Source organism: Lolium perenne, chromosome 4, assembly GCF_019359855.2.
Source record: "Lolium perenne isolate Kyuss_39 chromosome 4, Kyuss_2.0, whole genome shotgun sequence".
NCBI lineage: Eukaryota > Viridiplantae > Streptophyta > Magnoliopsida > Poales > Poaceae > Lolium > Lolium perenne.
The window spans coordinates 33,336,997-33,364,075 of record NC_067247.2 but is presented as its reverse complement, the minus strand read 5'-3'; the positions used below and the strand labels follow the sequence as shown (position 1 = coordinate 33,364,075).

Sequence of the window (27,079 nt, the reverse complement as noted above, 5' to 3'; positions counted from 1 at the left end):
GCAACTGTGAACTGAAACTAACTGAAAGTCTAGCTACAGACTGCACTAGCTGAATCCACACGTAGAGCAACAGCGTGCAGTGTTTATTCTGCTAGTTTACGGGAAGTATTTATATATGTTCCAAATTTGAAGGTAGTTTTTTATGTAAAACATAGAGGCAGGTCCAGAATAGCCAAAGAAAAAAAAAGATTTCTTCGAACCTGAGAACACCATCTAAAGCGATTTAGAGAACAATCGATAAAAGCAGTACAATTTATATATGTTCCAAATATGAAGGTGTTGTTCTATGTAAAACATAGAGGTCCAAAATAGCGAAAAAAAAAATGATTTCGACGTACTTGAGAACACAATCTAAAACAGTTCAGAGATTCAAAACAATCGAGAATTACAATTTACATATGTTCCAAATATGAAGGTGTTGTTCTCTGTAAAACACACAGGTCTAGAATAGCAAAAGGAAACGAATGATTTCTTCATAATTGAAAACACCATCTACAGCAATTTAGAGAACAACAACAACAATTGTTTAGTCGCCCTCATTTTCCAAACTGTCCACATCACAATTGCACAACATCATGCACTAGTATCAACACTAACAACAACAATTTTAAATTCAAATGCAAAAAAAAAACAACACTGCGGGCTTTGCCGGTCTTGCTTTCACCCACGACGAAGCTGCAGCGCCAATCCTTCAGGCAAACGTGTCCAGCGCGATGGCACTGCTCCGCTTCTTGCAGACCCAGCACATGAACGAAATAGGAAGATGATGAAGACCAACCAAAGACCAAAGACAAATCCTGCAGCCAGCCCAAGATAAAAGTACTTGGCCGCATGTGGTTGATGCTCCTCAATATTGCCTCCAGTTGCATCAGGCTCCGAACAGGTCCTGGAAAGAGGAGGTCCACAGAGATAGTTGTTGCCGATATACGATGACTCTGGGTCGATGAGTGACTGCAGCTGGTTCCCCGTGGGTATCCTTCCTGAAAGATTATTGTACGACAGGTCTAGCTTGCTTAATGTTGCGATGTCTGCGAGACCAGAAGGAATATCACCAGACAGTTCATTGCTCGACAGGTCGAGAGACTCCAATGATCGCAGCAAACTAACCTTCTCGGGGATCCTACCGGACAAATGATTATGGGAGATGTTCAGCATCGTCAGTTCAACAAGAGAAGTTAACTCATCTGGAATCTCTCCGACCAGATTGTTGCACGACAAGTCAAGGCCAACCATATAGACGATGTTCCCGGTGTAATTAAGGTATTGGCCTTTCATTACCACTACTAAACTGTCATCGTATTTTGGCAAATCGTTCGTGTCAGAGTTTGCTGGCCTTTCATATCTCCACACTAAGGGATTCCATAATGCTTCTGTCACCTGCGCCATTGCTTTTAAGTTGGCCAGTGTACGAGGTATAGATCCTGCTATTCTGTTATATGCAAGGTCCACATACTGTAGGTGTCCAAGCTGTGTGAGCTGAACTGGAATAGAGCCAGAGAACTTATTATGACCCAACCGAAGATAAGACAAATCTGGCAGTTTGTCTGCTAACCATGTTGGCAACTCTCCAACAAAGTTGTTGTAGGCAAGATCAAGTAGAACCAACTGGGAGCAGCTCTCCAAGAATGAAGGGAATTCACCGGACAAGTTGTTCTCATGCAAAACTAGAGCTAAAATGGATCTGCTCAGTTTTGTAGTTTCTTCTGAACACCGTGGGAGGTGTCCTACCAGGAAGTTCTTTGCTAAATCCAGAACTACCAATAACTGCAGCTTGCAAATATATATTGGAATAGTGCCATTGATACTGTTCTCAGAAAGCAATAGCTCTTCAAGTAGCGGAGCCCCAAAGTTTTGTGGCAGTGGCCCTGATAGAGAGTTTCTGGAAATGTCAAGTTCCGCCAATTGCCTTGGCAACTGCGGTAGGGTACCAGTGAGGTTGTTGGAGTTCAGGTCAAATATTACTGCTGAAGACATAAACTCAAGAGTCCCTGGCAACATGCCACTGATTTGGTTAAAAGAGATGTTCAAATATACAACATTTGAAAACACACTCCAAAACCAATCCGGAAGGTTATCAACTATGCCTGCATCAGAAATGTCAAGATAAATAACATCCCTCTGCCCTTTTAGCCATAGAGGAAAATGAGGCCCCATTTTGCAACCTGCGAAATATGCCCAATGCAATTGAAAAGGCGGGATCCAGTTTGAGCTGATCATCATGTGTAGGGAGTTGTAAGACAAATCCAATTCCTCCAAATTCACTAAGGTGGCAAGATTCTCCTCTGAAATAGAACCGTTGAAGTAGTTGCCATCTAGATACAAGTGTTTGAGTTTGCCGAGCATAAACATTTCTAAAGGTACTGATCCTTCAAGCCTATTAGAAGAGAGCTGAAGAATGCTCAAATCAGTCCACAGATTTATCCACTTTGGAATTTCCCCAGTGAGATTCGTGCAAGACATATCCAAAAACTCTATCTTACTCCATGCACAGCAAGGCAACCCCTCCAAAAATTGTGAAATGTCTTGATTAATCAGGTTTGACCACAGCGTAAGCACTCTCAAATTGCATAGATTTTCCAGTACCTTCGATTTTACACCGGTGAAATCATTGCCGCCAAGATGAAGTGCCTCAAGCGAAGTCATGTTTCCCATTGCATCTGGAAATGCTTCAGAAAGTTCATTGTTTGTAAGGTCAAGATGCCTGATGGTGCCCAAATCCCAGAACCAGTAGGCTGGATTAATGGTGTGAAACCCACTATCACTTAGATCAAGCACCTCAAGTGACGTGAGGTTAGAATACACAACAGGCGTGTGTGGAAAAACAAGATTACAGTTATGGACAAGAAGGGCTCTTAGATTAGGTAGCATGTTAACTGCTTGAAGCCAATTGCCAATGGCCCTGAGATCCACAATACTAACGTCGAGAAATCTTAACAAAGGAAGACGCGGCAACCATGAGATATCCTCGATGTACAGCATACTGCCATAACCATCAGTGTACCAAGCACTGTTGATGTCAAGATATAGCAATCTGGATAAGTTACCAAGTTGAGGAGGCACGTTACCATAAAAATCCATGCAAGAGAGGTTGAGATATACCAAGCTTTGGAAGGAGGCGAAGAATCTGGGTATGTGCACACCTACTCCACCGAGATAGTTTCCACTGAGATCTAGATACTCCAGATGATGCAAAGCAACTAAGGAAGAACTGATGTTCCCACGCATTCCATGAGGATTTTCACTGTGAAAGGAACGGAAGATGTCGTCCAAGAAGAGATTGTTGCGGAGGTCAAGCTTGTTGACATGGCCTGTCATGTTACTGCACCTGACACCACTCCACTGACAGCAATCCTGGCCATTCCAAGAAGAAAAGAGGTTTTGTGGATCGCTTCTGATGCCAGCTCTGAATGACAGCAGTGCATCCCTCTCGCTTGTGATGCACCCTCTGTTGTTGGTTTGTTGTGCATAGACAGCAGGAGAGGCGATCATGGTGGCTAGAATAAGGAAAAGACAAAGGGCTGCAGCAGCATCCATGGAGGATATCGGAGTTGCGAAATGCGCCATTATTTCTGTTTTACTAAGCCGCCAACGCAATTAGAGCATATAGCCATATGGACCACTGCCCCTGGTAGTATTATTCAGAAGAGAAGAAATAGCCACAAGCTAGTCAAAAGTGGCCAAAAGCTAGTCAAAGAATGTGAAACTGTCTAAATACATGATGGCAATAGAAACGTGTGTTGACTTGCAGATAAGCTGTGCTAAATGAAAGACCTACCACGACCGAAGACTGAAACCTGGATATAACCACTAACAATCACTCATTTGTGTGACAGATTAGCAGTGAAAAACACTCCAGTTAAAATGCTAATAAGTGACAGTTCTATAGAATTATATTTATTTTCAGTGCTGGAATAGTTAAATTGCTAATTAGTGACAGTTCTAGAAAGTTATACTGTATTTATTTTCATGAACTGCGATGGGATAACCTATATTAAGGCTGGCGCATTATATTTACTCCAATTTTCCCCTCTGAATGTATGCGCGTGCATTCTCATACAGCCCTCCTTGATGGACTATTAATTGGGGTGCTTGCAACAGTGTAAGGCTATTAGGCATTTTTTTAGTGAAGTCCATCAATCTAATTCAGTATGATGTTAGTAATGAAAAGAAACTGTAAGCAGGAGGAAGTGGGGAAATGTAACCTGAGAATTATTCTTATTTTGAACTGTGGATTTCTTATTTTGAACAGCGGTGGCAGCACAAACAAAATATGCAGCTCGCTTTGTGCATTAACTTCATGAGCATAATATAAGAGAAATGATCAATAATTTCTCGATGCGCATTCACTATATATATCTGTGGGGATTAAGCTAGTACTTACTGTTCGCATGACATAAGATGATAAGAATCAAATATCTAGGTAAAGAAAATGAACCCAGTTGGACCTGCTTTCAAGAACAGAGCAAAAGGTTCTGATAAGGATATCCAGAAATGAACAGTCTTTTTCCCGTTCAAAGTAAACACAGGAATCTTACCTTTGTCACATCAACAGAATGCAGCTGGATCCAAACATGCGCCAGTTCGCCGGCCCAGATCGAGATCAAGCCACTGCAACCTGAAAACCCCGCACTGCAAACATGTGAAGATGGTGGAGAGCGAGAAGGGGATTGCGAAGATGATGGGGAGCGACGAGGGCGTTGTCCGCGAGGACCACCACGAGCCACACCGCTTCCGCGCCAAGCACCGCTCATCGCCGCCACGAGCGCCGCCGGCACAGGTCGTGGCCGCCGCCATCTGCGTCGATCTGCGTGCCCCTGTACAGACTGTACCGAATGTTAGATTCCAAGGATCTGAAGGTTGTCCTAAAATAGCTCAACCCTTTTGCTCGGGCAATTCATCAAACTGATGGGAGATTTGATGATAAGCCCCCCCCCCCCCCCAAGTTGGGGCGCCTTTGATCATAACCCCCCCCCCCCCCCCCCCCCCTTGTGTCACTGACATGTGGGTCCGAACGGCATGCCATTGCCTAGTGGTGATAGATACTTGAATACGTTGAACTGTTTTTAGCCACAGCGCTCAGCGTTGCCCACCATGTTCAGGTCTGCAAATTTGAGTTTCATGGGCGGTGAGACCCCATAGATCCTGCAATATCTCCCAATTGTCCAGCCAAATTTGGTGATCATCGCCATCAAACTTTGGAAAGTCCATTTTGGGTGTGCTACAAACGACATGCGGTGATTTGAGTGTGGTGCTCGAACCTCGTGTGGGTCAGGTTCACGGTCGAACAGGTGAGGGGCTTTCCGCGATGTACCAGTGTTGGAAGGAGGATCGGTGAATCAATTGATTTTCGGTGTACAAGCACGGCCTTGGTACTATGTTCTAGATAAAAATGACAAAATCCGACAAATTATATAGAATATGGCCACCTTTAGAATTGAAATCTGAATTCTGAGTGTTTTAGAAACAAAAAGCTACATGCAGCTCGGTCTTCATTTTGAGTTTTCTCATTTTCTTCCTATGAAACATCCTTTTACAGCTGCTCAATGGCTTTATTCAAGTTAGCACGGTTGACCTTGATGCAACCACATGTACAACGGTAGAACTGTAGAAGCCCCGGAACGCGACGTGTCAACACGGACATCACCAACCACATGTACTCAGTACAAGCCAGCAGTGACGGTGTCCGGTCCGTTCAGGCAGAAACCGACACGGGCTCCGCCACCGCCGGCTCGCCGACGGGTGCGGCCTCCTTCAGGAGCTCGGCGACCCTGGTCGCCAGGCTGAGCTTCGCGGCCGGCGAGACCCCGTGCTCGCCGATGATGGACTCCAGCACGGCCTCGCAGAGCGGCCTGTTCTCTATCGCCATGCCGCCTGACTCCGGCAACGACGAGTCTTTCGAGAACGCGACGGTGAGGACGCCGGCGGGGGAGTGTGTGAAGAGGATGGACGCGCCGGGAGGGAAACTCTCGGCCTTGAAGGCCTCCTTGAACTTGTCGACGGCGGCGGCCTCAGCGTCCGTGTACTTGCCGACGGCCTTCCAGTAGGCGACGCAGTTCTCGGTCACCTTCTCGGAGTACTGCGCGCCGGTGAGCGGCAGGATCATTGTCACCCGCGTGAACTTCTCGAACTCGCCTGCATATCGCAATTGGTTGCCGCGTGCACGGAACAGACAGTTAGCCGCGCGCGTGCTTAACTACCACAGCTTGGTTTGCGCAAGGACGGACGTGTATTACGCTTACGTACCCGTGACGACGTCGCGGAAGAAGGCGTTGTCTGCGGCAAGCTCGTCGGCGGGTTTCCCGGCCCACTTCGCGGCGAGCGCGGACACGGCGGCGTCGGCCTGCAGGTACACGCCGATGGCCGTGAACTTGATGAAGTTGCCGCCGAGCTCCATCCCTCGCACACCTGCACGTACACGGCGCCGTGCGTGAGCCGGACACATGCCGCATTGCCACGCGCTCCAAAGAATCTAAGCCGAAACCGGGGCCGGCCGGAGCGGTGAACGAATTACTCAGTTACCTGCGCCGGCGAGGAAGTGCGCGTGGGCTGTGCCCGGCGGACGGGCCAGCGGCGGGAAGACGACACCGTCGACCTCAAGCTCCGAAACGGCCATGGTATGAGATCGATGCGCGGCCAGAGACGGGGGGTGGATCGGATGGTAGCTCGGTGTGCACGTCAATAAATAGCAAACAGACACGTACGTTCAGATCACCATCACGGGACAAGGGGGTAGCTGCGATCCAGGGTTTTGGTTGCGAAGCGTGGGGGCACGAGATGGTTAGCTGGGTGCCACGATCGGTATATGCCCGGACCCTAATTTCGCCGTAATTACAAACCAGGCCATGACATGTAATCTAGGGCTAAACCTCCTAACCCCAACGGGGACGATGTCGTGGCAATTGCGTAGTTTTAGGTAGCGTACGGGGGTGTGGTTCGTGGTAGTTGGGCGGGATCGAGAAGACGTGGCGGGCCAACGGCCAGGAGGGGGCTTGCGGCGAGGTTAAGCAAGCTACCATTCAGAGCAAAGGAAAGGAGCTCAGCATCACCAAACTGTACCAAATATACTCCCTCCATGCCGGACAGAGATTTGGTGCACATGGACACTAGTGATCCTGTTTTTCTTTTTAAATAATATAAACCATTTTTTGAGTTTCAAAAAATTCTGAAAATAAATTCGTGTATAGTTAATGTTGTATTTCACAAACGTGTAAAATATCAGTTTTAAATACTTTATATTCTGATCTACAGAAAAAATGATACTGTAAAGGTGTAGACCTGAGTAGTCATTTTCATATCTCTCAAACATATCAGATTTTGCCTTTTTGTCTAGCATAAAATAAAATTAATTTTGGGTTAAGATTTTGCATGACTGTGAGATGTATCATTGACAATCCCCAAAATTATTTTCAGATTTTTAGTAACTTGTAAAAATATCTTTAAATTTTTTAAATGACGGGAGCACTGAAGCTCGAGAGTCAAAAACACTTTCCGCTCCATGCCCAAATTTATTGAAATCTAGATGTATCTAAATGCTATTTACTATGTACATATATCTAAATTTTAACAAATGTTAGACAATTTTCGTGGGACGGGGGAAGTAGTGATCTTTCACCGTCAAACACTCGATGAAAGCCTCTTCCAAACAGAATCATTTGACAGCCTAAGTTCAATCCCAATAAACGAGCCAACCTTTTTTTTCCGGAGTGAAAACAAAGCTCCTAACTAATTGAACATGTCACGAGTCAGGGGCGGAGCTAGAATCAAAAATGAGAGGGGGCAAGAATATGGTTATTGAAGAAAAATTACTTGCTAAGTGGGGGCAAATCACCATTTAAGCTAACTTTTACAAGGAGATTAGAGATTTGAGTGGGGGCAGCTGCCCCCCCCCCCCTGTCAATAGGCTGGATATGCCCACGGCAGGGAGTGATCGCTGCTGGTGCGCAGGCGCCAGACCCGGCAGCACCTCCTCAAGGAGCGGGTGTGGCTGCTGACGGCGCGGGGGCGCCCCATCCTGCACTAGCGGCTCACGGTCAGGGAAAGGGCGCGGCGGATCCTGGCACGGAGGTGCCCGCCCCTCCTGCAGCGGCGGCTCCCGGCCTGCCAGAGGTGGATGTGACGGTTGTCTCCTTTGGCGCTTTCTCTGCGTCTCTCAAGATTGGAGGAAGCCGACGTGGCTAGAATCCCCTGACACTTGCAAAACAAGATTCATGGATCTATCAATGAAACTAAGTATCCCATTTCCATAAGTACGAGCAGTTTTTAATTATTTGGGCCGCTATTTCCTTCCATGTTTTTATTTCCGGTGTCTCACAAAGATTGGTTCTTCTACGATGTTAGATCTACTATGCCATTTTGTACACTTCAAAAGTGATCGGTCTATTCTTCTTGTTATAAACGCGACAAGCAAATAACGAAGAACGATAAAAGAAAACACAAGGAGACACGAGATTTAACGTGAAAAACCCCTTCCAACACATAAGGGAAAAAAACACAGGCGTCAAGCAGCAAAACTTAACTATATCGGGGAGTGTTACAAACGCCATGAGTTATCTTATAATCTGATAAACCCTAGTCGGTTGCTTACAAGATGTATATATCAGCCCAAGCCTACCGGCGACGGGCCTCGCTCCGCTCATCAGAAGTTAGCCTTCCTTTAGTATATATGAATTTGGATCACAATATAACACTTCTTTTCACTTTTCGAGATATGTTTTTGTTTTCAATTTGGCGTAGGCAACATGCATATGGTGTACGTGGATTCTATGGGGCAAACAATTAATAACAACTGTCCGTACTATTCAACATTCAACGGTTGCACATAGCTGATCGATCGATCGATGTTGTGCTCATCAAACTAGCTAGCTTAGCTCATATAGGCACTAGATTCTGATCATGTCATTGAACTGGACAGGAGTAAACAAGAAACATCGGATGCCAGTTGGTAGTTTTTCGGGCATGTACAAGTGGTATATATCTATCAGGAGCTAAACAACAGAAAAACCTCCAGACACATAGCTGATCAGCTCGCGGCTCAGCATCACTAAACTGTACCAAATATAATGATTTTTCACCGACAAACATTGGCGGATCTAGGATTTTAAATCAGGGTGGTTCATCTTCATTTTTTTTTATGTGGCCTACGCCTTGTCATGGCCATGAAAGTCTCAATTACATCTTCTTCATCCACTTTGAAGAAAGTATCTCTCTCAATGTATGTGACTAGACAATCATCCAAGAGGCTATCACCCATCTTATTTTTCAACTTGCTTTTGACAAAATTTATTGCAGAAAATGCTCTTTCAACATTTGCTATCGCCACTGAAAGAAACAATACTAATTTGATTAATATGTTGTTGCCCCCGGTGGCAATGCCACCCCCTAGCTGCCGTCCGATCAGACATGTAGATTCAAACTAGCTATTAAATCTCGTGCTGTAATTAGCAAGACGTCCTGCAAAACTCCTGAGCGTGTGTAGCATGTGATAGTGTTAACTTGCGTGACAACAGTGTAGTTGTACTCATCCGGGAAAAAGCAATGGTCAGGATGTCAGTCAGGCACTTGCTAGGCATGCATGCGTCTTGGCTGGAGTGAGAGAATCAAGGAGAGAAAAGATATCGTTGGTCTGGCATGCATTGCTTAAATATGGCATAGACTGCTATTAGAGCAAGTTTAATAGTATAGCCAGCTGCTGTCTATAAGACTGTTCATAGTGGGAGTAACATAGCTAGTAACATCACACATCTCAAGGCATTATACTGACATGGCATGCCAATAAATGAAGAAAGAGATTGAGGTGGTAACTAGCTATGTTACCATAACATCACACACTCCAAGGCAAGATGAGTCTACAACATAATAAATGACACAATGCATGACACCACATATAAGTTAGGGATTTCTATTTTCGTGCCCCTGGTTCGTTAGTTGTACTCAGTTTTTCCCAGTCCCTTAGTTTTTCCTCAGTTTTCCCCTCCTCTAGTTTGAAACACGCACAAGTGCTGGAACGGCCGGTAGCCGTCAGGTCAGAGGCCTTGACCGTTAGTCTGACCGGGTGGGGCCGCACAGGGGCAGCTCCTCCCTGACCATCTCGTGCTGACGGGTAGGGTCAGGAGACACGTCGGAGCAGCCATCCATCTATCGCTGACGTGTGGGCCGTTCTATTTCATGATTTTATACGCGATGCTGCCAATGACAAATGGGGCCGCTCTATAGGGCTGCCGCAGCCAATTACCTGTGGGGTCGTATATTTTTCAGGAAAAGACATATATTGCCGCTCTGTGGGGCTGCCGCAGCCAATGACCAGTGGGGTCGTCTATTTATTTAGAGAAAATCATATATTATCGCTCTGTGGGGTCTCCGCAGCCAATGACCAATGGGGTCGTATATTTTTCAGGAAAAGACATATATTGCCGCTCTGTGGGGCTGCCGCAGCCAATGACCAGTGGGGTCGTCTATTTATTTAGAGAAAATCATATATTGCCGCTCTGTGGGGCCTCCGCAGCCAATGACCAGTGGGGTCGTCTATTTTTCAGGAAAAGACACATATTGCCGCTCTGATATATGTCTTTAGAGAATATCATAGAGAGAAGCAACAAGTTCGCTAATTAATTATTCTTAAGCTGGACCGGAGAACCGCTGGCAGCTCGTTCCCCACCGTCGGACGGAGCAGCCATCGACGGCGCCTCGTCGCGCCGCCGGCTCTGTCCCCCGGCGGCGTCGGACGGACTGCGGCGCTGCACGTCAACCACGGCTCCAGCACTTGTTTCGTCTGCACGCATTGTACCCACCGCAGGAAAGTCCGCCGCAAGCAGATCCGCCGCCCACGACGACCGGGATTTGCTCCGCGCACCAATTGGTAGTATAGCTTGGTAAGACCTCCGCTTCTGCCTCCCCCGCCCCCTAATCGATTCGGTTCCCATAATTTATTGGAGTTTGCAGGTACGAAATAGTCCTCAATGTCTGGTCGTAGCGGGTACACCGGCGAGGGTGGGGATTCGATCATGTCGTGGCCACGTTCTACTTCTCCTACCTCGTCGGAAGTGCAGGTATCTAGCTTCAGCTCTCTGTAGTACCGTTGAATTTGAAGTGCCGCCGTGGCCTGTTTGAGTGATTTCAGTTGTTCTTTTTTCCATTATTATTACAGTTAGCCAGGCAAGCCGATGATCCATGGTACATTGCATACCAAGATGAATCAACCCAGTGGTGTAGCCATAGGATGGATTTGGAGGAGAAGGTGGCCAATTTAGGTGATGAATTGGCCCGTAAAAACCTGATGATATTCGAGCTAAAGCGTATTGTGGAGGAAGAAAAGAAGAATTCAGAGCTTATTCGCAAGGAGAAGTTGAGAATTGAGACAGATCTAGCCGTATTTGATCAAGTGGTAGAAAATCTAGAACATGAACTTAAAGTGATGGGAGAGGAGAAAAGTAGATTCATCTGGGCAGTTTTATTAGGTGTCATCCCTGTCCTAGCAGTTATGTAGTTCTGGTAGACGATTTAGTATAGAATTGTTATTCAGTAGATGGCTCTAACCACTGTATTTTGTTGTGGCTCTAAGCACTGTATTTTGGCATACAATTTCCTAGTTGTGCTAAGTAATGCGCACGATAATTTTAGCATGCATGAACATTTTATAAAAGTGAAGGGATCCCAAAAGTGAAAGCATGTACCAGCCTCCGGATCAAATACATATCAATATCTTCCCAATCAAGTTGGGATAGAATTCAAATCATACATACGGATGTACATGGACACATCAAGAACGTGGAGAAGCTTTTTTTATCCCAATTGAAAATTGAAAAATACAAATTTATCATAATTTATCCCAATTTGCGGCGTCGAACACGGCCGCGCAGCGATGGGCAAGAAAGGCCGGGACGACGGGCGGCTGAGGGGTGGTCATCTGCGCCATCCGCCGTTGAAGCGATGTTATCGGCGATGGCTTCAATGTTCGTGGCATCGATGACCACTGTCGGAACCGCCGTTGTCTTGGTGTACTTCATCAGCGACGGATCTGCGGAGGGCTGGATCGGCGGCTTTGCAGCGCGGTTGTAGACAATGGCTTCAATCGTCTTGGCATCGATTCGCACTCTCGGCACCGGAAGTGATACATCAACAGGCTCCGACATTGAAGGCTGGGTCTGCGCCGTCGAAGCGATGTTGTAGGCGATGGCTTCAATGTTCGTGGCATCGATGACCACTGTCGGCACGGCCGCCGTCTTGTTGTCCTTCATCAGCAACGGATCTGAGGAGGGCAACGGAAGTGAGACATCAACAGGCTCCGACATTGAATGTTGGATCTGCGCCGTCGAAGCGATATTGTAGGCGATGGCTTCAATGTTCGTGGCATCAATGACCACTGTCGGCACGGCCGCCGTCTTGGTGTTCTTCATCATTCAACAGATCTGAGAAGAGAAACGAAAGTGAGACAGAGAGAGACATTTCAACTATTTCTGACGGTTAGATCCTCACCGGCACTCTTAGATCCACGCCGCACGCACGGTTAGATCCGCGCCGCCGCACGCCGCCGCACGCACGGTTAGATCCGCGCCGCCGCACGCCGCCGCACGCACGGTTAGATCCGCGCCGCCACGGCCGCCGGAGTAAGAGAGGAAATAGGAGAGAGGAAGATGCGACTGGAATATGCGACTGCCAGGGTTGGTAGGTATGTGCTCTGCTCTTGTCTCCGTATGCGTCCATCGTGGTAGAGAGAGATATACAAGCCGTCCGATCATAAATGATCGAACGGTGCAAGCGTTCGTTGAGCTTTCAACCAACCAAGATCCGTGTGACATATATCTCGACCAATCAGAGATCAGCCAGTGAGTACAAGTTAGGAAAACTGAGTAGAACTAAGAGGGGGGAAAGTGAGGAAATGTTTATCGGAAGGGCAAAACTGAGTAGGACTGAGTAAAACAAGTGGGCCCGGAGGGGGAAAACTGAGTAACACTAAGTAAAACAGGGGCACCCAAATAATAAAGGGACTAAGGGAAATTGAAGCTTTTGGACCAAGTGTCGCATACGTTCCCTATGCTCCACTCCAGGGAATACTGCTTCTACCGCAGTCTCCAAACCTTTGCAAGCGTCTGTGTGGATAACAAGTCCTGGTGGATGACCTATAAGATCGCGCAAATTCTGCAGAAACCAAGTCCAACTTTCCTGTGACTCAACCTCCAAAACTCCATAAGCAACAGGGAACATCCAATTATGTCCATCAACTGCAGTAGCAGCAACTAGCTGTCCTTTAAACCTGCCATGAAGAGCTGATGCATCCACGGCCAAATAAGGCCTGCAACCGTCCAAAAAGCCTTTCCAGCAAGCTTTGAAACAAACAAAAGCCCTTCTAAAACATTCCTTGTGCATTACCTTCCCGCTTTTCAATTTGTAGGGAACTGTATGCTTGTCTATCGCTACAACACTACCTGGACTATCCATCTCCACTTCAGCTTTGAAAGTGTAAAGTAACTGAAAGCTTTCATTCCATGGACCATTGATCTTGTCAAGAGTCATTTCCTTTGCATAGAACATCCTCATGTAAGGTACTTCCATTTTATACTTCTCAACCACCTTTTTTACGAGTGATGTTGGACCAAGTGAAGGAGTTTCTCTCAGCCAATCTAGGATTATATCTGCCAACCACCTAGTCTTCGCTAGCTTTGTTTTCAGCTCTGGCTCTCCCCCTAGAGGTGGACACCTATGGATCTCCTTATTCTTCTTTATCTGAAACATAATGATAAGGGATGTCAGTAATAGATAACAAATTTTACACCGTGATCTAAATACACAACTGGTTTGCGTAGTACCTGAACCAAGCTGCTTCTGCGCATTGTGGATGCATGCAGCCTCCACCTACACCTTGGGTATGGGCATTTAACTGTGAACCTACCTGACTCACTTTTAATAACCTCATAATTATTCTTAGTGAGAATATGATATGTAGTAATTGCATTACGGCAGTCCATCATCGTTTGAAACACGGTGCCTTCTGCAAGCTGAGGATCCTCCCTGTTCCACTCAGTTGTTGGCAAGTCTTCACCTTCGTAATCGGCTAAAACGAGGTTGTCATCGTTCTCATTCTTCTCTTCATCATCAGTGTCATCAAATCTGGCACCAAAAGCAATATCTTCCATGTATTGATCCTCCATTGCCTGCTTACTGCATCGATCTACCAATTCAGGAAACATCAACTCATCCTCATCATCTTGAGGAGACTGATCCTCAATGTCTACATCGTCCTTGATACGTCCAAAACGTATCTACTTTCCCGAACAATTTTGCTATTGTTTTGCCTCTAATTTGTGTATTTTGGATGCAACTAACACGGACTAACGTTGTTTTCAGCAGAACTGTTCTCGTGTCTCGTTTTTGTGCAGAAATCCAACTTTCAGGAAAATCCTCGGAATTTATGCAGAAGGTCCTATTTTCCCAGAATATTGGCGGAGCCAGAAGGGCAAGCCAGGTGGGGGCACGAGGGCCCCACACACTAGGCCGGCGCGGCCCAGGAGGGGCCCGCGCGGCCCTAGTGTGTGGTGGCCTCGGCTGGCCCCCGACGCCCTCCTTCGGACTACTTATTGCCTTCGACCTAAAAACGCATGAGAGGAAGTCGAAGTCGCCAGAAACCCTCCAGAACGCCGCCACATCGCGAAACTCCGTCTCGGGAGCCAGAAGTCTCCGTTCTGGCACCTCGCCGAGACGGGGAATTGGAGGAGATCATCGCCATCATCATCACCGACGCCTCTCCATCGACCAGCCATGTTTCCCCCATCCATGTGTGATTAATTCCCCCGCTGTAGGCTGAAGGGGATGGTAGGGATTGGATGAGATTGGTCATGTAATAGTCATAAGATTGTTAGGGCATAGTGCCTAGTGTCCGTAATTGGTACTTTGATGATATTGTTGCAACTTGTTATGCTTAATGCTTGTCACTAGGGCCCGAGTGCCATGATCTCAGATCTGAACATGTTATTGAGTCATGAAGATATTCGTTGTTTATGATCTTACCTGCAAGTTGTATACACATGTCGCTGTCCGGAACCAATGGCCCCGAAGTGACAGAAATCGGGACAACCGGAGGGAATGGTAGTGATGTGAGGATCACATATGTTCACGGAGTGTTAATGCTTTGCTCCGGTATTCTATTAAAAGGAGTACCTTAATATCCAGTAGTTTCCCTAGAGGCCCGGCTGCCACCGGCTGGTAGGACAAAAGATGTTGTGCAAGTTTCTCATTGCGAGCACGTACGACTATATATGGAACACATGCCTATTGATTGATTAGTACTTGGATACCGTTTTATTATTATCTGCAAATGCCCCTGCTTTGATTGTTACATGAGTTTCTCTCATCCATGCAACGCCCGTTCATCCGTCCCCGTGCCTACAGTATTTTAATCCTGCTGTTTACTATAATCACTACTGCTGTCTCTGTTACTCTGCTGCTGTTATTTCACTACTGCTACTGCTATAAAACTGTTACTACTGATAAACTCTTGCGAGCAAGTCTGTTTCCAGGTGCAGCTGAATTGACAACTCCGCTGTTAAGGCTTTCAAGTATTCTTTGTCTCCCCTTGTGTCGAATCAATAAATTGGGTTTTACTACCCGCGAAGACTGCTGCGATCCCCTATACTTGTGGGTCATCAAGACTGTTTTCTGGCGCCGTTGCCGGGGAGCATAGCTTTATTTGGAAGTTCACTTGGATTGATATTGTTCGCTGCAAATTCTCCATCATGGGTAAACCTCGCGATACTAAGGTCGCCATATTACCATCCACTACAAGAAAAGGTACAACTCTGAGTACCTCTGCTGCTCTTGATTCACCATCTGTGATAAGTAAACTTGTTTCACCACCACATGCTTCAAATGCTGATACTTCTGCTGAATCTGAAAACTCTTCTTATAATTTTGATGATGCTTCTGCTGTACTTGATAATGATGGTTCGTTAGGATCTTTTCTAGATGCTACAATTGCTAAGTCTAGACAAATTGAAAATACTGAAACTCCTAATGAAAATGCTGCTACACCTGTTAATTCACCTGAGTCTGTTGAATATTCTAGTGATGATCTTGATGAAGATTATGTGGAACTTGATGATGATTTTATTGAAAAATGCAATGCTACTACTGATGCAAGAAAAATTAAAAAGTTGCTTGCAGAACATACTGTTAGATATAAACTGTCTCCTGATCCTAAATTTGCCACATCTCCTATAAACATTAAGGATAAGGATTATGATTTTTCTCTTGATCTATCTCATATAGATATTGTTGAGAAAACACCCTTTTGTGGTACTGAAAAAGAAAGTGTTGTTGAACACATGATTGAGCTATCTACTCTGAGTAGCTTGTTTTCTGATGATGTTAAGAAGCGTACTTACTTTGTTGCTAAAATCTTTCCATTCTCATTAAAGGATGACGCTAAAACTTGGTATAATAGTTTGCCACCTGATTCTATTAAAAGTCCAAAAGAATTGCTTGATGTTTTCTTCCGGAAATACTTTCCTGCTAGTGCTCAACATATTGCTTTGCAGAGAATTTATAATTTTGACCAAGAAGATGGAGAGAAATTGCCTGAGGCTTGGGCGAGATTTTGCTCTCTTATTAGAGCTCGGCCTGAACATGATTTGGAAAAGCATGATTTACTTGATATATTTTATAGTGGACTAACCATTGAGTCTAGGGCATACCTGGATAGTTGTGCTGGTTGTGTTTTCAGGAAAAGAACTCCAGACGACGCTGAAGAATTATTGGCTAAAACTAGGAAACATGCCCGCGCGTTGCGACGGGAGGGAGAAATCCACAAACACAAGAACACAAAGTTATCATTCTTCAAATAACACAACTTAAATCTAAGTGCCACAATAAAGTTATATACATACTTGTAAAAAGAAAGAAGTGGCATAATCAAAATATATAGGTGACCACAACCTCCGAGCTTTTTCTTTTTCTGAGGTATCTTCCTTTGCATTTTTCCAACCTCAAGTATGAGGAGAAAAATTCTGATATTGATTAATCATCATTATATAGTAGAGTGGGGTTGCTGAATAAAGAATTTGCACATATATACATCTATAGATGACCCTATATTGAACACTTATCACAAATATGTATTTAGAGAAATTTATTCATATTTACTTAATAAGGTAGCTATAGTTTGCCATTATTAATTTTGAAAATATTAAAAAGGTAATTCAGACCATAACAACATGGAGAGAAACTTAAAGACACCTAGCTTACCTTCCATGATTTTCGCAGATGCCAATCCAGTTTTCTCCATAAATTGTTTAGCTCTCGGTTCTTTTCCTTCATCCCTATCACCTTGCAGATCCCGGAGGAAAGTTTTTGAATCGGCCATGGACCATGGTCATAGCCTGGCCCTGGCTACTATGTAATATTTTGTTTTGTTGCTAAGCCCGAAGTTCAAGAACCAAGATATGCCCAACGTTGCTAGTTTCTTTTTTTGAAATCAACGTTGCTAGTTTCTTAGACAAAATAGAAACAAGAAAGGAGCATCATCGGTCATCCACTCTGGTTTATACCCGTTCGTTGCAAAGCCACATACCCCCGACGAAGCAGATCCATCGTGGCCCTGCGATAGAGCCCAGTACGTGTGGCCCATGCTCGTATTCTTTCTCCAACCAGTCATCTCGAGTCTGATTGGTGTCCTGCGCCAGTTCTTCCGCAAGTGAAGAGAATAGACCCCAAAAAAATCAGGTGCAGCGAAGCGCGGTCCCGCGATGACAAGGGCGGCATCAAGGCCTATTGGAAGCTCCGCTGATATGACTCCCGCGAAGCAGCCGAGCTCGGCCGTGGCGGCAACGGCAACCCGGTCACGCTGTGTCCTCGGGCGCCGGGTCCTAGACGAGTTCTCGCCCACAGTGAAACTCGATTATCATGCTCAATAAACTGCTCATTTCTGCCCTGACCGGAAGTGTGTTCAACATCACGTATCCGACGTGCGCACAGCTTAGTGCTGAAATATCATTCGATTTGCGAGCAAGTTCAAGTGGTGTCAATCTGAGAAAAGTAGAAAACTGGACGTAATCCTCTTTGTAGTGTATCCTCATACTGTCATACATGTTCTTATTGAGTCGTATCGATACGTTCTCGCCGGACTGCGCGTTGTCCCGTACTCCCCCGCCGTCTCATGCTTTAGCTGATCAGATTACTACAGTCTGCCGGCACCGGCCTGGAATCATGCCGCTGCCATCTTGTCGTCCTCTGCTACTTTCTGCCACTTTGACGCCGGCAAGCTCAGCCAGACGTAGTCTCGGGGGACTGACTTTGACGCCGGCAAGCTCTATCGATCTCGCCGATAGTTGTCTCGGGTTGGAGATCGATCTTTGTATATCTGCGATGCGACGACCTGATTAGCGATTAGGGACAGGACGGGACGGCCGGCCACATATATATGCAGTCAAGCCCTTAGCTAGCTTAGGTAGTTTTTGTTCTGATAGGATTCTGTACGTGCTAAGGTGGGAAAGCTTGGTTGATTCAATCCGGATACGATACTGTACCTGCCAACGTGTGCAATGGACGGACGAAACCAAGAGGACGGACGATGGAACCCGATGGACCAAACCATGGAAACGTTAGCCCCTTTATTATTAGGTATAGATAGGCCGGAATCATGATTATTGGACTACACCTGAACCAACCCCGACACCGATATTGAAGAAGAGGGGTATGATTAAATTAAATGATGAAGATATGAGGGAAGCCAAGAAGTCTCTTAAGGAGAAGGGTATTAAACCTGAAGATGTGAAGAATTTACCTCCTATAGAAGATTTATGTAAGATAACTCCCCCTTCATCCATGATTGAGGTACACTCTCTTCAACGCTTTACTAGGGAAGATATTCCGTATTCGAAACCTCCTGCACAATGCCTAGATGAGTTTGATAATTATATTGTGAAGCAAAATAATTTTAATATGAGAATAGAGAATCATTTAATGGAAAATTCTCGAGCTATTAGTGAATTGCATGATATTGTGGAGAGAACCTCCAATGATGTTAAGATGCTTGTTAAACATTTTCATATGGTTCAAACTCAAATTGATCAACTCACTAAAGTGCAAAATGACTTGTTGGAAAATAATTCTAAAGAAAAACATGCTTATGAAGTAACAACTAGAGGTGGTGTTTCTACCCAGGATCCTCTATATCCTGAAGGGCATCCCAAAAGAGTTGAACAAGATTCTCAACGAACTAAAACTAGTACTCCATCTAAGAAAAAGAAAAAGAAACATAAGAATGTTGTAGAATCCTCTGAACCTGTTAATGATCCTAATAGTATTTCTATTTCTGAGGCTGAAACTGAAAGTGGTAATGAACATGATAAAGATAATGATAAGAATGATACTCCTGATAAAGAAGAGGTTGAAGAAGAACCTGAAAAGCATGCTAAAAATAAAAAGTATACTAAAGAAGATTTTATTGCTAAGAAACATGGTAATGAAAGGGAACCTTGGGTTCAAAAGCAAATGCCTTTTCCTGCTAAGAAACTAAAATCAAAGGAAGAGGAACACTATAATAAATTTTGTGATTGGATGAAACCTTTATTCTTGCAAATCCCTTTGACTGATGCTATTAAATTGCCTCCTTATTCAAAGTATATGAAAGATATTGTCACTAACAAAAGGAAAATTCCTAATGAGGAGATTTCCACTATGCTTGCTAATTACTCTTTTAACGGTAAGGTTCCAAAGAAGCTTGGCGACCCAGGTATACCAACTATTCCTTGTTCTATTAAGAATAATTATGTTAAAACTGCTCTATGTGACTTGGGAGCCGGTGTTAGTGTTATGCCTCTTTCTCTTTATAAGAGACTTTACTTAGATAAGTTGATACCTACTGATATATCTTTGCAAATGGCTGATAAATCTACTGCTATTTCTGTTGGTATATGTGAGGATGTTCCTGTTCAAGTTACTAATAACTGCTTGATATTAACTGATTTTGTTGTGTTGGAAATGCCTGAAGATGATAATATGTCTATTATTCTTGGGAGACCTTTTCTTAACACCGCAGGGGCTGTTATTGATTGCAATAAAGGAACGGTTACTTTCAATGTTGATGATAGGGAGCACACTGTCTATTTCCCCAAGAGGGTTGATAAAGTATGTGGAGTAAATACTATTTCAAATGTGAGAACTATCAAAGTGGGAACCATTGATTGTCCTATATATGAGCCTAAAGAAGAATATCAAACTCTTGTGATTGGATCCATATCAATACAATTCAAGGTAACATGATTGATTTGAGGTTTATTTCTTCCTATGACATGTAAGATTTATTTGGTGGCAAGACTTGATCAACCTTGTTAACAAGTATATTTTATATGCATAGAAGAGCTAAACGACATTTCTTTCTTCCTCCATTTGTTTTACTTGCTGTAGCACTACTTATTTTGCAAGATGCTTTAGTTGTTTAGAGGTTTGAAAAATCTTTTTCTACCCTGTAATAATAATTTTAACACCCAAAAATGTGCATGGGCACCATGGGATTGATCTCCACTTAGGCAAAAGCCTAAGCTTGGGGGGAGGTATACTGGCATCACTCATTCTTTGCATATTATGGTTGCTGGATACTTGTATATACTTGTTTAGTTTCTTTGAGTGGTTTTCTAATGAGAGGAAGATGATATTTGGGGAGGTGCTGCCTGAAAACAGATTCTGGACTGTCACTAGAAAAATTCGTGCGCACAGCCAGAACGTTATTTTGAGCTGCCAATATTTGTGCATGTTCCCCAGGTTGTTATCTAACTTTCATTAGTTGAACACTTTTCGAGCTGAGAAACGGAAGATTTTTGTAAAAATCGATTTCTGTACTGCTGTCAAGTTTTGGCAGATTTCTGCCATCTTGCTTTTCTGTGTTTCTTTTAGTTTTCATTTTCTTATTCTTACTTTGTTTCTTTCCTAAAACACAAAAAGACCAAAAATATTTCTGTTGTTTCTCTTCACCGCTTGTTTATTTTAGTTTCTTGATTTTATCTTACTTTATTTGCTATCGTTAGTTTGCTATAAGAAAACCCAAAAAGATTTTGCTTTGTTTGCTTGTTTCCTTTTGTTCTTGTTTTAAATTCGAAAACACCAAAAATATTTGCTGTTCTTCTTTGGTTTTGTAAAGTTCTTTATGAATTCAATGGTCTTCGGTGGCTGGAGCGTGGTTTTCATTCCATATCATTCAAGCTACACAAGTGAAAAGGCAATAATGACGATCTACGACAATCTGATTGTGGTGAGAGGCTGGTATGAACTCTATTTGTTTTCATTTTTGTACATATACTCATCCATGTGAGCATGCTTGGTTGGTTCATGTGAGGTGTATGTCACTTAAGAAAGTCTAGTAGTTCATGATCTCTCATGTTAAGCTCCAATTTATTAATATGAGTAGCATGTCATGGATGTTTGCTTGCATTGTTTTATTCATAAATAGATATGATATTGTGGTATCCTCCTCTGAATAATTCGTTTGAATTAACTTGGCACATGCTCACGCATGTATATGACTAAACAAAACTCAATTAAGCCTCAATGATTTACATTGCTTCAGAGTCCTTGTATCACTTTTATGCCTCTGTTAATTTATTTTGCCGCAAGCATGATTATGACAGTTACTGCTCTCTTGATTTGTCGCTCCCTAGTCTTTTGCTAGCTTTCACTTGTACTGAGCGGGAACGCTGCTCGTGCCTCCAAACACATGAAAACCAAGTTATTCCAGAGTGTCCACCATAAATACATATGCATGGCATTTCAAACCATTCCAAGTAAATTCTCATATGCTACCTTTAAAACCCTTCAAAATGCTTCTCAATTTGTGTTAACGTTTTATAGCTCATGAGGAAGTATGTGGTGTTTATCTTTCGATCTTGTCATTTACTCCGGACGGACTTTCACCAATGGACTAGTGGCACATCCACTTATCCAATAAATTTGCAAAAAGAGCTGGCAACGGGGTTCCCAGCCCCAATTAACTAACTTTCATAAATTTACAAATAGACACTCCTCCATGGTATGTGATTGTTGGTCGGCACCCGAGGATTCGGTTAGCCATGGCTTGAGAAAGCAAAGGTGGGGAGGAGTGTCATCTAAATAAAACTAAAATAAAAAGGCACTCCTTCATGGTATGAGATTGTTGGTAGGCACCCGAGGATTCGGTTAGCCATGGTTTGTGAAAGCAAGGTTGGAAGGAGTGCCACCCAAAAATAAAATTTCATGGGAGCCGCTCTTGAAAGTCCGGTTGATGAGGTAGTTAGAGTGCCCATTACCATTCGTTGACAACAACAAACACCTCTCAAAACCATTTTACTTCTGTCTTTATAAAAATGAAAAGCTCTAGCGCATGTTAATCCCTGCTTCCCTCTGCGAAGGGTCAATCTTTTACTTTTACATTGAGTCTCCATCCTTTCTTTGAGTACTTTCTTGAGAGCACAACTGTCATTCTTAGTGTAATATGCTTGTCTCAAAATATGATTGATTGTGGTATAACTTTGATGCTTTTATCTTTGACAATCACTATTTCTAGTCTTTCTATGAACTTCAGAGGTGCCTGAGCATTTATGTTTTGCTGATCAAATATGGGCAAGCGAGATACCACTCTATCATACTCTTTTATGAACATTGCAATCCTGCTTATATACATGATTCATGATGCTTATTATTAATTGTTGGTACCTTTCCATGATTGACATAGCTATTAGATGATCTTATTTGCATGTATCTTATTATGAACTGCCTAAGTATTAGCCATAGCATGAGAATATTTACATCATATGAACAAATGTGTTCGTGAAAGTTCTTTTATCGCTCAGTTGTTAACTGAATTGCTTGAGGACAAGCAATAAGCTAAGCTTGGGGGGAGTTGATACGTCCAAAACGTATCTACTTTTCCGAACACTTTTGCTATTGTTTTGCCTCTAATTTGTGTATTTTGGATGCAACTAACACGGACTAACGCTGTTTTCAGCAGAACTGTTCTGGTGTCTCGTTTTTGTGCAGAAATCCAACTTTCAGGAAAATCCTCGGAATTTATGCAGAAGGTCCTATTTTCCCAGAATATTGGCGGAGCCAGAAGGGCAAGCCAGGTGGGGGCACGAGGGCCCCACACACTAGGCCGGCGCGGCCCAGGAGGGGCCCGCGCGGCCCTAGTGTGTGGTGGCCTCGGCTGGCCCCCGACGCCCTCCTTCGGACTACTTATTGCCTTCGACCTAAAAACGCACGAGAGGAAGTCGAAGTCGCCAGAAACCCTCCAGAACGCCGCCACATCGCGAAACTCCGTCTCGGGAGCCAGAAGTCTCCGTTCTGGCACCTCGCCGGGACGGGGAATTGGAGGAGATCATCGCCATCATCATCACCGACGCCTCTCCATCGACCAGCCATGTTTCCCCCATCCATGTGTGAGTAATTCCCCCGCTGTAGGCTGAAGGGGATGGTAGGGATTGGATGAGATTGGTCATGTAATAGTCATAAGATTGTTAGGGCATAGTGCCTAGTGTCCGTAATTGGTACTTTGATGATATTGTTGCAACTTGTTATGCTTAATGCTTGTCACTAGGGCCCGAGTGCCATGATCTCAGATCTGAACATGTTATTGATTCATGAAGATATTCGTTGTTTATGATCTTACCTGCAAGTTGTATACACATGTCGCTGTCCGGAACCAATGACCCCGAAGTGACAGAAATCGGGACAACCGGAGGGAATGGTAGTGATGTGAGGATCACATGTGTTCACGGAGTGTTAATGCTTTGCTCCGGTATTCTATTAAAAGGAGTACCTTAATATCCAGTAGTTTCCCTAGAGGCTCGGCTGCCACCGGCTGGTAGGACAAAAGATGTTGTGCAAGTTTCTCATTGCGAGCACGTACGACTATATATGGAACACATGCCTATTGATTGATTAGTACTTGGATACCGTTTTATTATTATCTGCAAATGCCCCTGCTTTGATTGTTACATGAGTTTCTCTCATCCATGCAACGCCCGTTCATCTGTCCCCGTGCCTACAGTATTTTAATCATGCTGTTTACTATAATCACTACTGCTGTCTCTGTTACTCTGCTGCTGTTATTTCACTACTGCTACTGCTATAAAACTGTTACTACTGATAAACTCTTGCGAGCAAGTCTGTTTCCAGGTGCAGCTGAATTGACAACTCCGCTGTTAAGGCTTTCAAGTATTCTTTGTCTCCCCTTGTGTCGAATCAATAAATTGGGTTTTACTACCCGCGAAGACTGCTGCGATCCCCTATACTTGTGGGTCATCAGTCCTCCACATCGATTGTACGAACGATCTGGCTACCACTAGCACTGGGGACAGATGGTGCTGCTGTGGACCTACAAGGAGCGCCGCGGCGCACACTGTTAGCAGAGGCAGCAGCAGTAGAGAGACATGATGCCCGACCACCAGATGATGCCCCAGCACCAGAGAGAGATGATGCCCGGCCCCTGTCCACATGGATACCAATTTTACCGAACCGGCAAGAAGCATTCAAAGTAAAAAAGAATTCCCAGATAGTCGTCGGAAATTAGTGGAACAAATCTTCCCTCCTTGTTGTGCAAATATTCGAAATGAACTGCATCGTCAGAGCTCCAGCTGTACTTAGTGCAGATGTTAGCTTTCAAATTCCTCAACGAGATGGTGGTTGCAACCACCGGAGGGAAGTAAAACCCATTCTTATAGCGTTTAGAATCACGCGTAAAGCTAGAATCCAGCCTAACCACCAGCCGAAAAGCCAGCGCTGGATCAATCATATTCGAAAAGCAACGCAATTAGTTGAGCAACAACTATTGGCGCTCAAAAACTGCCTACTGTTAATTCACATAGGCAGACGATGCTTACCCAGATGGAATCCATGCGTTAGATCCCTCCGATTCCCAATCTTCTCCGCGGCTGACGGGAAGATTTGGCACACTGGATGGACATACAAACTCCGCGACAGGGGTAGATCTAGATCTGGTGGAGGAGGAGCCCTCTCCGCCTCCCGGGGGTGGTGGTGGGGGCGGGGGCGGCTCGGCGGCGGACGACGCCATAAGGTAGGAGGGCAGGACGACGTGGCGGCGGAGGGGCGGTGTGTGAGCTCCTCCAGTTTCGGGCGGAGTGGAAATTTTGGGTGAGCTCCTCCAGTCAACAGTCAACACAGTTCGAAAGAAACGGTCAATTCAACACCAACGCGGCTCCCTAGCCGTCACCGGTAACGGTGAAGGCCTCTGACCAGACGGCAACCCTCCCGTCTGAGCGTCTGCGAGGGGTTTCAAACTAGAGGGAGGGGAAAACTGAGGAAAAACTAAGGGGCTGCGGAAAACTGAGTACAACTAACGAACCAGGGGCACGAAAATAGAAATCCCTATAAGTTACTACCCACTATGAAGGTAGTAACCTAGACTAGTAACATGACATATGTTACTAGTCTAAGTTACTCCCCACTATGACCAGTGTAAGCAAGATGCCATGTCATCTATAGTCAATATGTACAATAGTTGGGCTATAACAATGTACTACTTCTTTATCTATATATGGCCCACCTTTCACTCTCATAAGGTGCCTAGGAGCACGTGCTAGAGCTGGCTCTTGCATAAGAGTCAACTTGCTTTCTCTCTCCTTTTCTCTCCCCTCCAACTAAGTACAAATATTATATTTAAATCCTTATAGCCTGCTGACTCAGTTTTATTGTACTTGCTCTTAATTTCATTCTCTACTGGAGGTTTGCTCAGATCCAACTATTCATTCTCTACTAATTTACTTGTGCATGCCTCTACAGGAAAGGCTCTCCTTGCTGCTGTTAAGATTAAGCACAATCGATCTGACAACATCGGTGTCATGTTACTAGTCGGTCTGACAATTGTACTTGATATCAATGGTGCGTGTGTTCGTCGGTGTTGTTTACATAATTGTATACGCGTTGTACATCCGGCTCCACAAGCCAAGATGCATGCATGCATAGCCAGTGTAGATTTTTCTTGCGCGAGATGGGAGAACGATGATGCGTGTCACTCTCGAACCATACAAGACGCAGAGCAAACGAAGCCGCCACCCTTTGCTCATCCTAGGTAAGAGACCGAGAGACATCGGTCCGGCCAGAGGTCGACGGACAGAGCTTGAGATTTATTAGCGTAGGTTCGACTGAACGAATGTGACACGTTCTATACTTTCCGATGTGAACTACGAATTTGCAAAGCTGGCTAGATTTAATTCAGCAAGACAGTGCACAGAGCTAGACAAAGTCGTGGAGACACTCAGATAGAAGCTAAGCAGGCAGGTTACTGGATTTTGCATTGCCTTTGCCTACGATTGAAAGACGCTAGGAACTGTGCGTGCTACGTTGACTTAATTAGACCAGGAAGATGACTAGCTAGGATCTGCACGTACGTGCATGCTACCTAAACCGAATTATTAATTTGGAGTTTGGCTTTTCTCGCAAAGCAAAATGTAGATTGGCAACGATTGCTCACGTAGTATGCAACAGAATAACTGGTTTTCCTTGCTGCTCCATGGAGGCGAGCCGGCGCGGCGTCACGGCAACAGAGTGAATGAAAGTTGTTCAGCTACCAAACCTGCCACGCTGTGCCAGGGTTTTGGTTGCTTGGCTGCCACTGACTCGTTGGTGCAATAGGTGTTCTGTGACAATTAATTATCACGCAATGCACACCGATTTCCTTCGGTTTACACGATAGCATGTCTTGCATGTTTTTTTACAGAGGCACAGTGTATGGTCTGACATCAAAGACATCAAATGGACAGCAGGCCGGTTTTGTTGCTGACCTCTCTGTTGGTTTCCTGCCGCATCAAGGTAAGATTAGGAACTAATACACTCTTTCTATGAGTTTAACCGCTTCGTGACAGAACATTGCCATGACAGATCGAATCTCCAAACTGTCATCGGACGGCAGCCAGAAGGGGGCAGTACCACCGGGTGACAACAAATCCACACTCTACTAATTTGATAATCAAGTACACCAAATTATGAACTATATACCTCCTTGTTTCTACAAGCTTAACCGAAAGATCAACAAGGTTTTGTAGGCCTTTAGATTTTTCATCTCTTCTCATGTCATCAATATAGTTATCAAGTTGTAGCTCAAGGT

General features: G+C 44.6%; 2 protein-coding genes across 2 annotated transcripts; both read right to left on the bottom strand.

Moving 5' to 3' along the window:
• Positions 1–536: 536 nt before the first annotated feature.
• On the bottom strand, positions 537–3,946 carry LOC127292144 (receptor-like protein EIX2). Its single transcript, XM_051321495.2, has one exon. It carries the CDS (start codon positions 3,562–3,564, stop codon positions 661–663), a length of 2,904 nt encoding a protein of 967 aa, XP_051177455.1. The 5' UTR covers positions 3,565–3,946; the 3' UTR covers positions 537–660.
• A 1,461-nt stretch (positions 3,947–5,407) lies between these two features.
• Positions 5,408–6,676, bottom strand: LOC127292143 (chalcone--flavanone isomerase). Its single transcript, XM_051321494.2, has 3 exons — positions 6,520–6,676; positions 6,244–6,405; positions 5,408–6,132 (listed from the first exon to the last, which is right to left on the bottom strand). The coding sequence occupies exons 1-3, from the start codon at positions 6,611–6,613 to the stop codon at positions 5,693–5,695; spliced, it is 696 nt and encodes a 231-aa protein (XP_051177454.1). The 5' UTR covers positions 6,614–6,676; the 3' UTR covers positions 5,408–5,692.
• Between the last annotated feature and the right edge of the window lie 20,403 nt (positions 6,677–27,079).

Bases quoted from the DNA above. Each gene is read 5' to 3' on its own strand.
- LOC127292144 (XM_051321495.2), bottom strand. From the start codon at position 3,564: ATGGCGCATTTCGCAACTCCGATATCCTCCATGGATGCTGCTGCAGCC.
- LOC127292143 (XM_051321494.2), bottom strand. From the start codon at position 6,613: ATGGCCGTTTCGGAGCTTGAGGTCGACGGTGTCGTCTTCCCGCCGCTG. The intron at 6,406-6,519 runs GTAACTGAGTAA...GTGTACGTGCAG, and splicing joins GCACTTCCTCGCCGGCGCAG to GTGTGCGAGGGATGGAGCTC. The intron at 6,133-6,243 runs GTACGTAAGCGT...TGCGATATGCAG, and splicing joins CTTCCGCGACGTCGTCACGG to GCGAGTTCGAGAAGTTCACG.